The sequence below is a fragment of the Lasioglossum baleicum genome, chromosome 11 (genome assembly GCF_051020765.1).
Source record: "Lasioglossum baleicum chromosome 11, iyLasBale1, whole genome shotgun sequence".
In the NCBI taxonomy this organism is placed as follows: domain Eukaryota; kingdom Metazoa; phylum Arthropoda; class Insecta; order Hymenoptera; family Halictidae; genus Lasioglossum; species Lasioglossum baleicum.
Genome location: NC_134939.1, coordinates 2,380,803 through 2,398,437, shown reverse-complemented (window position 1 = coordinate 2,398,437; position 17,635 = coordinate 2,380,803). Strand labels below are relative to the sequence as shown.

At 37.5% G+C, this 17,635-nt stretch overlaps 2 protein-coding genes across 4 annotated transcripts; one reads left to right on the top strand and one right to left on the bottom strand.

Moving 5' to 3' along the window:
• Positions 1 to 13,481: 13,481 nt before the first annotated feature.
• On the top strand, positions 13,482 to 15,857 carry Cysrs-m (cysteine--tRNA ligase-like protein, mitochondrial). Of its 2 annotated transcripts, XM_076433574.1 has the most exons (8): positions 13,482 to 13,723; positions 13,824 to 14,119; positions 14,193 to 14,391; positions 14,490 to 14,752; positions 14,822 to 14,958; positions 15,125 to 15,247; positions 15,311 to 15,565; positions 15,750 to 15,857. In XM_076433574.1, exons 1-8 carry the CDS (start codon positions 13,482 to 13,484, stop codon positions 15,789 to 15,791), a joined length of 1,557 nt encoding a protein of 518 aa, XP_076289689.1. In that variant the 3' UTR covers positions 15,792 to 15,857. The 2 variants fall into 2 exon arrangements, with proteins under 2 accessions (XP_076289689.1, XP_076289690.1); XM_076433575.1 differs by lacking the exon at positions 15,750 to 15,857 and having other exon boundaries at positions 15,328 to 15,469.
• Positions 14,039 to 17,333, bottom strand: Non3 (Ribosome production factor 2-like protein Non3). Of its 2 annotated transcripts, none has more exons than XM_076433579.1 (5): positions 17,166 to 17,333; positions 16,861 to 16,993; positions 16,323 to 16,762; positions 15,857 to 16,246; positions 14,039 to 14,634 (listed from the first exon to the last, which is right to left on the bottom strand). In XM_076433579.1, exons 1-4 carry the CDS (start codon positions 17,186 to 17,188, stop codon positions 15,880 to 15,882), a joined length of 963 nt encoding a protein of 320 aa, XP_076289694.1. In that variant the 5' UTR covers positions 17,189 to 17,333; the 3' UTR covers positions 14,039 to 14,634; positions 15,857 to 15,879. The 2 variants fall into 2 exon arrangements, with proteins under 2 accessions (XP_076289694.1, XP_076289693.1); XM_076433578.1 differs by lacking the exon at positions 14,039 to 14,634 and adding an exon at positions 15,479 to 15,784.
• Positions 17,334 to 17,635: the final 302 nt, after the last annotated feature.

The window sequence follows — 17,635 nt, the reverse complement described above, 5'->3', positions numbered from 1 at the left end:
TCGACCCAAAATCTAGTAAGATCCTAGTAAATAGCAAATATCTAGCAAATAACTAGAATCTTACTAGATTTTGGGTCGAAAACATGGGTTTCCTGGTTTTCAGTTAGTGTCCTCATTTGAGCAAATTTTGGGCTGGGTGAGGGCTCATTCGAAAGAGGAAGGTTCACCGCAGGGGGCTCTGGTCATCCCATCAGCCAAAAAGACTTTTGGAGACAGAAAAATGCATTGAAATCTGCTGGTTTTTTTTCCTAGATGTTTACTCTACTTTGGACACTAATATTATTAGATATAAACATATTCTCGTTAACCTCATGACCAGAGCCCCCTGCGGTGAACCTTCCTCTTTCGAATGAGCCCTCACCCAGCCCAAAATTTGCTCAAATAAGGACACTAACTGAAAACCAGCAAACCCATATTTTCGACCCAAAATCTAGTAAGATTCTAGGTATTTTCTAGTTACAAATCGAGGGTAGACTAGCCCCTTAAGGGGGTAGTCTACCCTCGATTTGTAACTAGAAAATTACTAGAATCTTACTAGATTTTGGGTCGAAAATATGGGTTTGCGGCCAGACGTTGATTGACCTTATTAGAACAAATTGTGGGCTGTGTGAGGGTTCATTCGAAAGAGGAAGGTTAGACGCAGCGCGCTTTTCTCACGAGGTTAACGAGATTATGTTTATATCTAATAATATGATGGCCCAAAGTCGAGAAAAAATCTAGGAAAAAATCCCGCAGATTTCAATGCATTTTCTGTCTCTAATAGACTTTTTTGGCTTATGAGATGAGAAAGGCGCGCTGCGTTGAACCTTTCTCTTTCGAATGAGCCCTCACACAGCCCACAATTTGTTCTAATAGGGTCAATCAACGTCTGGGCGCAGATCCATGTTTCGACCCATTTTTCTAGTAGGATTCTAGTTATTTGCTAGATATTTGCTATTTACTAGAATCTTACTAGAAAAATGGGTCGAAACATGGATCTGCGCCCAGACGTTGATTGACCCTATTAGAACAAATTGTGGGCTGTGTGAGGGCTCATTCGAAAGAGGAAGGTTCAACGCAGCGCGCCTTTCTCATCTCATAAGCCAAAAAAGTCTATTAGAGACAGAAAATGCATTGAAATCTGCGGGATTTTTTCCTAGATTTTTTCTCGACTTTGGGCCATCATATTATTAGATATAAACATAATCTCGTTAACCTCGTGAGAAAAGCGCGCTGCGTCTAACCTTCCTCTTTCGAATGAGCCCTCACACAGCCCACAATTTGTTCTAATAAGGTCAATCAACGTCTGGCCGCAAACCCATATTTTCGACCCAAAATCTAGTAAGATTCTAGTAATTTTCTAGTTACAAATCGAGGGTAGACTAGCCCCTTAATGATGGTCCCGAAGACGATAGTCCAAGGGTGTGCAATTTGAGCCTCGAACCCTCATAAAAAATAAGAAAGTGCTGGCCTCCTCGAGACCCTTGTAGAATTGTCCCGAGGACCAACGGTATTTTACATGGAATTTTCCATGCATGTCATAACAAGTATATACATAAGTACACTGCTTCAGTTCACTCTAGTCGTCATTGTTAGCTATACCAACCATCGCGAAGTCGTTTATGCCATATTGAGTGTGTTACTGATCCAGAAAGATGCTTATTAAGGTATGTCATTCAATACAATATTATATGAGAGTTATATTAGATTAATATTAAAAAATGTATTGTGTTACAGATAATAGAGTCTCTAATTGTAGTTATCGGTCTTACAACATATATGATTCCGATGGATTCTGAACCAATCAACGTTATGAATCAGAATTTACCATGGCTTGATAGGAAAGAAGCATACACTCATTGTCAGATACTCGACAAGATGTTGGAAATACGTCATAATCTATCGTGCGTGATAGATATGGAATTAAACAATGTGATGCTAGACTACATGCCGGATAATATACCTGAAGAAGAGAGACCATATTTTCTTATTATGAATCCATTGTGTCGCACTTCCTCATCATCATCATCATCTAGAGGACGACGAAGTATCGATTCAAATAATGACATTAAATCCAATGAAACTGTAACTATACCTACGTGTGAAAAATACCACGATGTATGTATGCATCAACATTATCACGATTATCGTAAAATTATGGTTCGGAAGACAACGAACTTGGAATGGTTGACATTGTATTGAGAAAAAAACACTATAAACAAATATATTATATACATTTTATTGTGTAATTTTATAACAATAAGTAATACAAAATAAATAAAGATTGTTTCAAATATTCTTGCTGAATTCTTCAGAGAGTGTTTCTCTGAGCTCCGATTTTAATGTCTCTTTAACAGTTTTCAGATCTCTATTCAATTTCTCCTCGATCTGATCCTTTTCATAGGCTACTACCGTATCCAGATCTTTAACTAATTTTTCCTCGATCTCAATCTTCATACCGGCAACTACCGTATCCAGGTCTTTGCCTAATTTCTCCTCGATCTCAGTTTTCGCGTCAACCATCATTGCATCAACATATTTACCTAGTTCAGTATTAACTTTGGCCACTGTTGTTTTTATATTTCTGATCGTCGTCTCCGTGACCTCAGACTTAAGCGTTTCTATATTAGCAGTCAATTCTCTATCCACTTTTTCCAAACTCTCAACCTTGGACTGTGATTCAACTGTATCCACATATAGTTTGTTAACTGCATCAATATTCTCAAGAGGTACACCTATGCAGCATATACGAATCCCTTTCGCATCGTACAAATTATCACCGTTCAAACACACTGCAGTATCATGCACATAATTTTTAAATGATGGATAGAAAGTCTGACGAGTTTCCAACTTTTGTTCGTTAGCTTTCAATAATGTGCCGAATTTGTTGATAAACATTGTTTTTATAGTTGTTATTCTTCGATAGTAGAGCGATTAGCAACTAATTAGATTAATGTGTGTACTATTTCTTTATACTATTAAATTAGCCTCACGAAGTTCTTCGATTATGGATAGTATTTGGTTGTTATGACCAGTGTGACCTCCATTCTTCGAAAACACTAATAATTTCAAACGATCGACTAGTTCGTTTGGATCATCCCAATGCATATAATCGATTGGATTGTTGGTGACTTTCATAGAAGTTGGAAGTCCCTTCCCACTCCGCATTAAAAACAGTGGTCCTATAATATGTTTATATTTGTAACCTTTGTTCCCCATTATCTGATTTCCACGTCGATGTGCTTGTGTAGCAATTAGAATGTTTCTATAAGTTTGCTTATCTGCCTCGGTGAATAACTTGTCATCAGGTATTTTACTAAATATCAATTCGTAAAGACCTGGAGTCCCCGTATACTTTTCACCGTTAAAAATGATATCATCGTTGCCGGTTACATCGAACGTTGCGTTCCCAAGCATCAATGTACCGTTGTCGGAAACATATACACCATATACTGTGTCAGAATGTTTAGGTGGTCCGGTAAAAAACTTTTGTAAATATTGACGCGCCAGAGGTCCTAGATTCTCGGATAGCTGTTGAGTTTCCTCTTCATGCGTTTCAGGATTTTCATAAATTTCACGCATAGAAGATTCCAAAGTTGGTGTTGCAGGCGATTCAAAGATATCTCGCCGCGGTATTGATAATTGAATCTCATCTTCGTTGTTGTTACCTGTTTTTTTCACACGTTTCTCAGGCAGCGGTGTCAATGCAAATTGATCATTTTTGCGCTTCTGTATTCTTCTTTTTTTCACAGATTGCGGTGATGCTGCTATTTCCTTTGATAATGTATTGTTATTCTCGTTCACAGCAGTAGTAGTAGTATGTTGAACTAGCTGTTTCAGCGGTTCAACGATAGGTCGCAAATTTTCTTGTAACTGTGTTTCAGTTGCCATTTTCCCCATTTTTAAAGATAAATACTTTTTACGTATAGCGTCACTAGTTTTTGCTATCTCATTCACAATTGCAGATCGTCGCTTCTTTGTATCTGCTGTAGATGACACTTTATTCTTCATAGCGTATAAAAAAACTGACAACACGATGTATATTCAAAGGCTCTTATAGAGCTACTGTGATCTTTACATAACGACAAACTCATTAAATCCACGCCTATATAGCGCCCTCGATTCATAGAGCTGTCTTTATCGATTACAAGAAATCCATATTTCTTACGCCAACAATTAGCGCAAAGTGTGCTAAACGTTTCGAACGACATATCGGTATTTACATGATCATGATGAATGTGTCGCAGATTGGTTGCATCTTGCTTGAATAGAATCAACAGATTGGCATTGTCACGGATCAAATGTTTAGGTATTCTAGCATACGATTGACACAGGTAGAAACAATCAACGTGCGAATGTCTACCCATTGAAAAATACTCTCTCATTACATCCTGATCATCGCACGCAACATCATCGAAGATAAATATTGAATCAGGGCGCGCCTCCGCGGGGGGAATTACATCAGTGTTGTCTGTGAAAGCAAAGTAACCCACATCCTCACCCACAGATGAGAAAAGTTTGCTTAAGTATTTATATTTAGGCTGATGCAATGATTTTGAATATACGTAAACATTTGCAAATCGTAGTCCATTCACGCTTTCCAACAGACTAATCATAACATTCGTTTTACCACATCCAGAAGGACCGCTTATTACGCATCGAACATTGTCTGGTAACAACACACCATGTTTTCGCATCGTATAGTTGTAGTGATCATCAAACACGCGACGCGTTGGAATATGAATATTCTTAGATTGTTTTATGAAACGCATGCTCTTCTCTTTTATGTTTTCCAGTTAAGAATGAAATGGTATTTATATAGGGGGGAGGCTTTAACATCATTCATATCAGTGTTGTCAGTCATATTCGTGCATGGAAAAAATCTGCTTAAGAGAGAGACAATATGGGTGCAAAAAGGAAAAATACGAAGAGGAGTAGGAAAAACACTAAACGAATTCTCCCGATGCGTGGTGGCTTTCTACCACTATAGTTACCTGCTTTGTCGGCTATAGGAGCATTGACTGGTGGTGCTGCAGGGGTGATTAAAACCATAAACGATGCTAAAGCTGCGAAGAAACAATTAGAGGAAGCGCAGCGACACAATGGTGCTATGGAAGGTCGTGGAGTATATTTACGACCGTATACGAGTGGAAAAGGTTTATCGGAAAAGGGGAAAAAAAGGAAAAAAAAGAAAAGAAGAAAAAAGAAAAAAAAACCCTATGACGGACGTTGATCTAATGATTGCATGTAAAAAATTACCATATTTTAGAGGTGTTTTCCAATCTTGATACTCATCGATATTTCGAATCATATTTGACATATCTATCAAACATTTTAAAATCTTTTTCAATTTTTGTATTGTTTTTCTCATTTTATGTAATAAGATTCAAAGTTGCTAAAATATTGCAATTGATATCCAAAACAGTAGACAAAAAAAACGTTTGAAATTGTTGATTCGATACACTCTGCCAGAACACACTTTTTTCTCTTTTAGCTGATTTAAATATGTACTTTGTCACAGCTGTCTGCAAACTTCTTAAACTGTAATTGACTTCTACAATCGATAGACTATATGTATATGGCTAAACAGATATGCGCACAATATTTTATCCCACTGTATCGACATATGGGCAATATTTATCCAACTGTGTACATAAACATCAGATAACAGACAAAAAGATGGAATACTTTATAGCCGTGTATTAAACCCTTGTCTCCCGCTGTCTGAAAACTTCTTAAACTGTAACTGACTTGTACAGTCGGCAGACTATATTGTATAGCTTGACATATGCGCAATATTTGTCCAACTGTATACATAAAAATCAGTGACACACACAGGTATACTTTATAGCTGTGTATTAAGCTATGCAACGCATTCAATAAAAGATAATGCTTCTTGGTCAGGAAAGTCTCCGGGGAGAGAGGGTGGTATAGAAGCAGAAGGAGTCTATCATTCTGCGTAGCAGTAGTAGTAGTAGTGTATGTGATCGCTTCAGCCAATACAGTAGGAAAAGTCTATCGTTCTGCGTAGCAGTAGTAGGTGTGTGTGTAACCGCTTCGACCAATAGAATGCATGCTCCTACAACCCAACCAATCAGACACTTGGCTACACGTCATTCATGTCTCTTTGTAATTGGTTGTAGTCGGTAGATAGCTTTGGAATTTTAACAAATATTCGTTTCAATGAACTCTGCAGACAGTCGAGATCGGTGCATACCATATCGATAGCCAATTAGTATGCAAAGCAAATAGTCTGCTGTCTACAAAAGATAATACCTCTCAAGCATGACTGTATGAATTAATGCGTAATACAAGAGTCAAAGAGGTAAAATACTTTGTTGCAAAAGGGTGATGCATTGATCAATTAATAAGAAATGATAAGAAAACAGAAGATAACACTTCGTCGGTATAAAAACCGATCTCCGCGAGTTCATATGAAGTTATAACGCAAACGAGTTACACATTAAAGGTACATCCTACACTTTTTTTAAAACAACAGTTAATTACTTATTGTTAGTAGTGAGTATAATATTTTAGAATATACTATTTCAACAGTTCATTACTTAGTGTAGTGTGAGTATAATAATATTATTTTTCTATATTGCAGCAGTACAAACGGAACTTTTACATAATGGCATTTGCCTTTATTCCCAATATGCGATTGTTACAAGAACAACCACTACCTGATTATCGATTTGAATATGAAAGACTTGAGAGTTTTAACAACTGGCAATACCATCATATTGTCTGTCCTACTAAACTTGCAGCAGCAGGATTCTTCTGCATGGACTTGGATGATTGGGTGGAGTGTTTCACGTGTAATGTACAAATAAATAATTGGAAACAAGATGATGATCCATGGATCGAACATGTCAAACATTCGATTACATGTAAATTTGTTAATGGAATTAGTTGTGGTAATGTATCGATTGAATGAGATTTGAGGTTCCCATAAACAATTGAATAAACAATTGAATACTGCAGTACAGAGTTGTTGTTGTTGTTGTTGTTGTTGCTGTTGTTCACCTCAATCCTTATTAGAATAAAAGTACATTTTTATAATTGTGTAGAATAGCTACAAAGTAAGAGGATTGTGAAGTTATCTTCTCGGGTGCTATTGATGGTTGGTTGGTTGGTTGATTGGTTGATTGATTGGTTGATTGATTGGGGAACATTTTTGAAATTGCTGGAAAGTTAGGTGTGTGTGTCGATTGAACGCATTATACAATAAATAAATGGTGGAAAGCCCCTTTGATCGTAGAACCGGCGTCCATATTTCCCCCGCCCCGCACCTCCCAATTATGGTGGAAACGGCGCTTAATGTTATGCCGATTCTAATATCTAATGTAGAACCGACTCACAAATTTCCCCCCTCCCACATACCCCCTTGCCCAAAGAACGTAGAACCGGCTGCCGGTTCAAAATTATGATCGTAGAAACGGCGCTTAATAGCAGGCCGGTTCTACGATTGATGTCGTAGAACCGGCTTATATACTCTACTTACGTGCCTTGGCCTTGCCGCGTATTCAATTATTTCCGCCTTCCGCGCTCCGCAGCGCGGCGGTCTACGTGCGTCGTCACGGTATCGCTTGTTCGTTGTCGCAAGACGTCTGTTGTTGTTAAATAAAATAAGAAAATTAAAAAAATTGGCGGCAAATATGAGAAAATATATCGGTACTTTCAAATAGTATCATACCGGTATTTCGGTACAACGTACAACCGAAAATACCGGTATAATACCGGTATAAGTTCTTGAAATATACCGGTATTTCCATTTACCGGTATGGTGTCATACCGGTATTTCGGTTTCTATAAAGGTTATTGGGGTAATACCGGTATTATACCGGTATTATACCGGTATGAATCCCTGATTTAAACCAGGGACTTATACCGGTACGTAAAATACCGGTATGATACCGGTATATTTCGGTTATTTCTTCCTAACCGTTATAGAACCGAAATATCAGAATACCGGTATGACGTATACCGGTATGGTTGCATTCAGGGATTCGTACCGGTACATACAATACCAGTACGTAAAATACCGATAACCGATATGAAATACCGGTATTTTTCGGTTTGTTGGGGAAGGGGAAATGGGGCAAGTGGGATATTCCGCACGCTTCGCCCGATCCCCACTTTTCGACTCGCGCGTAGCTCCTGCCGTTCATAGAAGTAGGAACAGATGTCGCTATGTACTACAATGTATTTCTACGGCGACTACGCCAATGGATTCCCGTTCACTGCATCGTTCGCTCTGTCTCGCTTGTTTTTATATAATAATAAAATATATTTATCAAATGTAAGTTTTTATGTGAATTTTATAATATGAATTTGGTAAAATTTTAGATAATGTTAACGAGATTTCCCGCTTACAGTCAAGAAACAATTAAGAATTATATAGCTGACACTGGAAAACTACACATAAACCAATAAACTAGTAATATATTAATTATACATTTACCGGTAATTTTTTCGGTTCCGTATTTCATTATTTACAACTTTTTAGTATATAATTTATATTTCCAATTGTAAGATATTCTTATTTGCATTATCCAGTGCCGTAACGAGGGTATGAAGCGCCTGTGGCAAGTGTCTAACTTGCGCCCTCCGTAACCCAATAATGACAAAAAAATAAAAAATTTTAATGTAACAAGTTCAATTTTACTAAATGCAATATTTTAAATACTATTAACCTCATCAAAATGAGTTGTCTGTATATACAATAATGTATTTGTCAAGGTATTTGTATGAATAAATAATCTATAACCTGAATAAGAACAAATTTTTATTGATATTCAATGACGACAAAATAAAGGAAATACAAAACGTAGGTATATGTTAAAATAATATAATAAAAACATAAAACACTTCAGCATATTGTATAAAGTAATTGTTCTCGTTTTTTTCATTTGCAAACGCATCTATTATATCGTCAAAATTTAATGTTTTGGCAACATCTTTTTCAATTGATATTATAGACATGTTTGTTAATCGCTCTTGTCCAATAGAATAACGTAGAAGAATTTATGATTTCGGCGCCAGGTTCGATCAATTATATATAACTATATACGATAACGTAGGTACGATTTTACAATTTTAATTTGCCAAACGAACGTTTGCAGGAAACTGTTGTTACAGGCATTGTTATGAAAATCCTTAATTCTACGTCTAGATTTGGATACGTGTTTCGTAATGAGAGTTCGTAATTGTTTTGCAAGATTTGAAAAGCATCCAAGCGACCCTCAACCGGGTCGGTATTCTTTGTTTTGCGCCTCAAACCCAGTTGCGCCCGTGGCGGGCGCCTCTTTCGCCACGCCCTCGTTACGGCACTGGATAATGCAAATAAGAATATCTTACAATTGGAAATGTATAAATTAGATACTAAAAAGTTGTAAATAATGAAATACGGAACCGAAAAAATTACCGGTAAATGTATAATTAATATATTACTAGTTTATTGGTTTATGTGTAGTTTTCTAGTGTCAGCTATATAATTCTTAATTGTTTCGTGACTGTAAGCGGGAAATCTCGTTAACATTATCTCAAATTTTACCAAATTCATATTATAAAATTCATGTAAAAAAACTTACATTTGATAAATATATTTTATTATTATATAAAACCAAGCGAGACAGAGCGAGCGATACGGTGAACGGGAATCCATTGGCGTAGTCGCCGTAGAAATCAGTGTGCCCAGATTCCACGTTTTTTTTCGCGCATGCGCGTCAAACCAGTAACGTAGCTATGTTGCGGCCGATGCGATGATGTAGCAAAGCCCTGAGGCAGCTACAGTCAGCGGCGATAATAAGTGGACACGCTTAAAAATCGCATAACTTTTTAGAAATTGGTCCAAAGGACTTGAATTTTTTTAAGATGTTAGACCGACTAGTTCGCTAGAGAATAAGTAAACTAAAATTTATTACGATTGCAATTGGTAGGAATTATACAAAATTTTAAAATATAATGTTTTACCAACTTTTTTATCTGGGCCTGTAACGATAATTTAAAAAATGTGTTTTATAGATTTCGGTAACTTATATGCATACTGAAAATTTCATCGAAATCGGTCAACATTGCAATAAGCTACAAACGTTTAAAGATGATCACGTTAGGGCGAAATGCCCTGGCAAGGCTGAAAATCTACGACTTTCACTCTTAAGCTCTCATCTTTAAACATATGTAGCTCATTGCAATGTTGACCGATTTCGATGAAATTTTCAGTATGCATATAAGTTACCGAAATCTATAAAACACATTTTTTAAATTATCGTTACAGGCTCAGATAAAAAAGTTGGCAAAACATCATATTTTAAAATTTTGTATAATTCCTACCAATTGCAATCGTAATAAATTTTAGTTTACTTATTCTCTAGCGAACTAGTCGGTCTAACATCTTAAAAAAATTCAAGTCCTTTGGACCAATTTCTAAAAAGTTATGCGATTTTTAAGCGTGTCCACTTAATATTGCCGCTGAAGAAGTCGTGTATTGAATTTGCCAAATAAAATATTTTGTTGTTTATTATTTATCTTGCTTAATTATTTTAGCACTCCTTTCCTCTTCCCCATCCTCTAAATACAATAGAATAAGTCGGAATTATATTATTATCTGAATATATATATATTATATTTCAATATTTCATATGTATATACGAATATATATACAAATACACTTGTCATTCATTCGTTTTTCATAATCAGTTCCATTCGGCATGGCGCTCAAGGTGCCACATTTCCTCGCGAAGCGTACTTTACTGAGGCTGAAAAGTCGCGCATGCGCGAAAAAAAACGTGGAATCTGGGCACACTGGTAGAAATACATTGTAGTACATAGCGACATCTGTTCCTACTCCTATGAACGGCAGGAGCTACGCGCGAGTCGAAAAGTGGGGATCGGGCGAAGCGTGCGGAATATCCCACTTGCCCCATTTCCCCTTCCCCAAAAAACCGAAAAATACCGGTATTTCATATCGGTTATCGGTATATTCTGTTGGCTCAATACCGTTACCAAGATTATACCGGTATTACGTCACACGGCGTAATACCGGTATGAAAATTTTACCGGTATTCGTAATACCGGTATAAAACTTTTTACCGGTATTAAGTCCCTGTCGCAATACCGGTATACAAATTTTACCGGTATTAAGTCCCTGATTTAAACCAGTGATGAGCAACCCGCAGACCCGCGGACCGTGTCACGGCCGATAAGACCAAGATGCCGACCCTCGCAACACGTCACCCGGCCCTAGTTCATCAGTGACTCAGCGGCCTAATACTTTGTACCATAGAATAATCCCAAAATCTTGCACCCTCAAAGATTATCCTGTCGTGATCCCGAAATGAATAAGAACAGGTTTGGAAGAATGTTACTGGTCTTTATTTTACTCTTTACGATGTCAACGGTTTCAAGCTCAGATAACTTCTGAAGTAAGGATGCTGGAAAAAAGGGAAGAAGGATGTCTTTGGAGTAGGGGAATTGTAGGGGAGTTGTAGGAAAGGAAAAGTGAAAGTAGAGAGTTCAAGTAAGGGATGGTCGCTGGTCAGGACGTCTGGTTTTCGTCTACGTCAAGGACGGCTCAAGGAATACGGTTGTATGTAATAGGAGGACGGAAAGAGAGAGAAAGAACTGGAGAGGATGGTTGAGATTTATGATCGGGGACAAACCTGCGTTTGGAAAACTACTGTCGTACATGTGGCCCTTATTGTAAGGAAGACTGCTAGAGCAGGTATAAGTTAGCAAAGGCATGCAGTATCTGACAATCCATTATATCCATAAGATTATACATTAGTATATAAGACACTCTAAATTCTTGTATCGAGTTAAGGTGAGCGCATACTAGATGGTCGCGGGAAGGCCGCGGGAAGGCCAAAGCCGCCGATGGACGTCCACGCGGGAAGAAATCTCTAGCGGGCCGACGGCTCCACAGCAGGGAGCAGGGCTCCCTGAAAGAAAGGTCCCTTTCCCTAAAAGAGGTGGGGAGCCCACGGAGACCTTTTTTTCTGCCACGCACAGCAGGTAGCCCTGCTCCCTTGCCGCATGGACGTCCATCGGCGGCTTTGGGCGTCCATCGGCGGCTTTGGCCTTCCCGCGGCCTTCCCGCGACCATCTAGTATGCGCTCACCTTTAGTCGACTGTACCTCTGCTACGGCACGTCAAGCCGATTCAATCTTTAAATAAAGTCATTTTGTGTTCCTGAAACGTCTGAGTAGTAATTTGCGAAAGTGAAATACGTCGATCTTCACGAAGTCTCCTATTTCACCGTAACAAAGCCAAACTGCCTGCGGCCCGCCGGAATCCGGCGAGGCACGACGCAACAAAGTATTTAATATTGCGTTCGTTGCCGGTTGCGGCCCGCGCGTAGTCTTATGTTTCCACTTTTGGCCCACAATACGCCGTGGGTTGCTCACCACTGATTTAAACAATTATGTAAGATAATTGCCTACTAACTAGACTATACGCTATTTTAAAAAGTGTGGGCGGTAAATGATACGCTGATCGACGGTGAAGCCGTCCGCAAAGGTGCGATTTATTAAGCGATTCTCAGTCCTTGACACTCCGAGCGTCACTGGAAGAGTGACCGCTCAGATAAACTCTAGTCTTAAGGACACCTTGTTGCCAGCGTGTTTTCTACCTGCACCCCCAAATGTGCACTGGGTTTTTACCTGAAGGGTACGCGTCGCGCTGTCGAGCCGCTCGCTGTCCGCTCTCGACATTCGCAATTTCAATATTCCTTACAATTATTTTAACAATAAATTATTATTGAAATAATAATTCACATATTGATTATAGAAACAAATTATAAAAATTTATTTGTTTAAACAATTATTTTAACAATAAATTATTATTGAAATAATAATTCAAATAACGAATATAGAAACAAATCATAAAAATTTATTTGTTTAAACAATTATTTTAGCAATAAATTATTGAAATAACAATTCAAATAACGAATATAGAAAAAAACTATAAAAATTTGTTTATTTAAAGATTGTTTAAATTATAAACAACGAAAAATAACTACTTACATAATAAATATACATATAAGACCGAACTGACCGAACACAATACAGAATACAGAATGACAGAACGGAAATCCGGAACCGAAATCCAGAACCGAAATCCAGAACCGAAAAATAACACTTACAGAACCGAAATAATATCGGTTCTCCAGAACCGTAACTGTAACCGTAACCGTAACCGTAACCGATATAAGCCAGAACCGATATTCTCGTAACAGTTATAACATCATTTCATTTAATGGTTTTCAAAAATTCGAATTCCACTCCCAAAACCCCGCGCGTCGAGTGCGCATGCATTCCTAAACTTAAACCTAACCCAACCTAACCTAAACTTAAATGATACACAACGTGAAGATATTTAGAACAGTCTTTTGAGGTTATTTTACGTCTGTCAGTTAGCGCCGCTAAAATTGATTGAATCTAAAATATAGAATCATGAAATAAATAAATATTCATTGACATTAGACGTCCAACATAACCAGCATGCATTTAATCAGCCGAAATATGAAACAGAAGTTACTTACAATGTGCCGTCGTTCTATGCACGACACAAAACAGAAACAAAAGCCGCAGTGGATGAAACCGGTCGGCTATGAAACAAACATTAAAGTATATAACACTGCAACAAAGTGTACAGTACCGCTAATTTTAAAAAATAAAAATTATCTAACCTGGTACGTCTGTGGTCCAACTGTTTATGATTCCGCACACATCGGACACGCAGCGTAAGACACATTTCGATTCATTCATTCGTTCCAGTATTCATTAAAAAAAAAAACAATTAAAGAAACTTTTATGAAATATAACGCACTTTATATTATACAGCACTTACGTCAGGACAGATATCATCAGAAGAATATTGACAGATCATTTTAACATAAACGTTATAATGGCAATGTCTGTCACAAACATAGATGACAAAATAATAAATCGCGCGAAGGCGACTAATCGAAACTTCGAGGAACTATCGCAACATTACGAGACAGAATTCATGGAAGACATGCAAATGTTAAATGTATCGAAACCTAATTTATATTGCAGAGTTACCGATTCCATCCCGCAAATTATTGATTTTATTAATAACATTGTTAACAAGGAAGAAGCATACGTTGGAAAAGATGGTAAAATCATTTATTACTGTATTTGTATGTTTAATAGTTTTAATCATTTTTTATGAATGATTACCATTTATAGGATCGGTATACTTTGACGTAAACAAACATAACATTTATGGCAAGTTGTCGACTCCGTTTCAAGACAGTAGTCATCCCAATAAAAAGTCAGCATTAGATTTTACTCTGTGGAAGGCGTCTAAAGAAGGAGAACCCTTTTGGGAATCCCCATGGGGTAACGGTAGGCCAGGGTGGCACATAGAGTGTAGCACCATCGCTAGGTAATTGTTTCCCAGCAAATAGAATTGTTGTAAATAGTTTTATGAAGGTATAGAGAATTTGTCTATTTTATATAAATTGATATTTCTACTTGAAATAGCACAGTTTTCGGGAATTCCATAGACATCCACAGCGGCGCGATAGACCTTGTTTTTCCGCATCATGAAAATGAGGAGGCGCAATCGTGTTCTTACCACGAAGTAGACCAATGGGTAAATTATTGGTTGCACTGTGGACATCTGCTCCTGAAAGATGTTAAAATGTCAAAAAGCCTTCAAAACACTATCAGCATAAGAAAACTCCTTGAAAAATACACTGCAAATCAATTCAGAATGCTTTGCTTACTTTCTAATTACGACAGTGGTACATTTCATTCGTATACAAAATATTCAAGTTAAATACGGATGATTAAATTACCAAATCATTTTTCAGATATCGAATTCTGCGGCGAGGTAATGAATAACGCAGTAAGCATAATGAATAAAGTCGAACATTTCATTGCTACTTGCGACAATTACGTCGTTGGAAAATGGACCACTGGCAATGTGGACGAAGTTGCGCTGCTTCGTGTGAGTTGTTATTTTCCCGATGAACCGCGTGTCTTTAAGGGCATAGCCTCGTTTTTGTAAATTACACCTCGTAAACGTAAAAATATAACTTTTGAGTGCGACAGTACCCTAAAACGAGTCTACCCCCTTGATTTGCAAAAATAACGAATATGCAAATTTATTTTAGTGCTTGGAAGAAACGAAGAATAATGTTGACGCAGCATTCGCAAATAATTTTAACACCGCACAAGCAACGCATACGATACTGAACCTGGTTAATATGGGAAATAAAATGTTGAACGATTCCTCTGTAAGTATAAAATTGTATTTAATGTTAATGTCATTTAAACAATTTTATTTTATTTTATGAAAGGAACCTTCCGTAAACAGGAGTATACCTGCAGTAAGCGCAGTCTCGAATTATGTATCTACAACGTTCTCCAAACTGGGAATCGGTCGTTCAGAAGTGGCGGATGAATACAAACTGAATAATCTTATAGAGTACTTTGTAAAGTTTCGAAAAATTGTCCGAAACAGGACCAAAGAACAGGATATGCTGGATAAAGTTTTGCTGACTGCATGCGACGAAGCACGAGCAGATCTTTTGAAGTGTGGAGTGCTCGTGAAGGTACTTATTTTAACGATTGCATACTTTGTATAGTGTTTCATTAGCTCCACAGCGGAGAGTACAATTTATTAAGAGAAACGTGGTTATATTATCAGACGCGCTCGGCGCGTGTGTTCACCAATACTCAATCGCAGCTCAACGTAATTCTGTGTTCAAAATCATAATTTTGCTTTCTTGCTTCCAGGATTCTAAGACTGACACCACTTGGAGTATAAAGTCCTATTGAATTGAAAATACCAGAATTTCTTATTGTAAATAGCGCCTTCATAAAAAAAGTTACTGTACACTTACATTGAGAGTTGTATTTAATTATTTCAATCGGCTGAATCTGTGAGATTTTTCGATTTCTTTGGACTATCATCGGCAGCAGCAGCATCTGGACTTTTCCGTTTCATACCAGCCTTCTTCTCCGCTATCGTTTTCTTCAAACCCTTCATTTTTCTTGTCTGAATACTATTAAGATTCTGTGCTCCAACGTGTACGCGGCCAAAGGTTGTTCCAAGATTGTCTTTCGAAATATTCTTCTTCTTTTTGACCTTTAATTCTTTCGGTTTCTTGCATGCTTGCTTAAAGAGATCAGCGGAAGCAAGTTTTGTTCGTCTGCATATTAAATCTGCTCTCGGGCCAATTTCTTCTAATTCTATCCTCGGTGTTCTGCCGTTAGACTTCTTCAGAAGTACTCTGGAACAAGAGTTCGTTGAAAAGGTAAGTATATAACGCAATACTGTTTAACAAAGTTATTAAACAATAAATTTACCTGTAACTCCTTAGGAGAATTTTATTTTCTACAGCAGTGAAACTTAAAACATGTTCGATACCCTGTAGTCTAATATTCTCAACAACTTCTCTGTGGAACATGTCTACAAACAAATTCTTTATCCTATCAAGCTCGTAATTGTTTTCAAAAAGCTCTCCGTTGAATACCAACATCGGTTTCAACCCCTCTGATATTTTTGGTACTTTAAAATCTTTCAAGCTCCTGTAATTTTCTACGCCGAACTCTGCCATGTCTAACAACGTATTTTCGTACATTCTACCCATCACAATATTATGGGGTCGTTTTTTATTGTGCGATGCAAACATAAAAAGAGGTGCATTATACTTGGTAACAAACTTTTCGATAGGTGTGACATTTTCAAACGGCAAGACATCATTTTTCTTTTGCATCATCTGTGCATTGGGCTTTTTAAGATCATACTGTAAGAAATAAACAATGAAAAATTTTATAATAATTATACTACTAAATTGATAAATCTGCTGCCTTTCCTAACTAGAAATTTTGGAGTTCCACTTACCAGATCTTTCATAAAATCAACAACAACCTGAGAAGTGTTTTTTCCTTTAAAGCAGAGAGTCTCTTTGACATCCTCTATCAATTTCGGCTCCTTTTTCAAGATAGCTCTTTTGCCCCTGTGAGTGGTTGGTTTTCTGCAATAACAATTCGAATATTGATCAGGGCTCGAAATAAACAGATACCTTCCGTTTTTAAACAATTCTGTACGAATTTACACGTTTCGAGAATTGTTACCTCTTAGGAAATTTTTCAAACTCTCATACACAGGTGAAAACGTAACCAAAAACGTAAACTGAAAATACTCACACTACTCTGCTTATTACCGGCATTCTGTCTTAAATATTGCGTCTACCTTATCCTTAAATTATTTGAAATATTTTATTCCGTGGGTATCCAATGTCTAAAGCGTCTTTAGCGCACGTGTATCGAAGAAATAACCTCGCATGACAGATATTTATAGTCTGTCTCATATTAGAATAGACTTGTTTTGCGCAGCTCGACTGATCGCAGCGCCTTGCTGCGAGCCTCCCAACTCCACTGATTGGCTCATGCTCGTTGTGCATTGGGAGTTCTACCAATCAGGGCGAACCTGCGCAGCGAACGACGCAAACTGGTCATTTGCTAGGTCTATTCTAATATGAGACAGACTTTAGTCATTGTACCACATTGTACCATCAGAGAGAGAGAGAAGATGCGAGAGTGCTCAGTATACAGTATACATAGACAGAGTATACCTAAATTTAGCATGGAACAGAACCTACCCAAAGAAAGAAAGT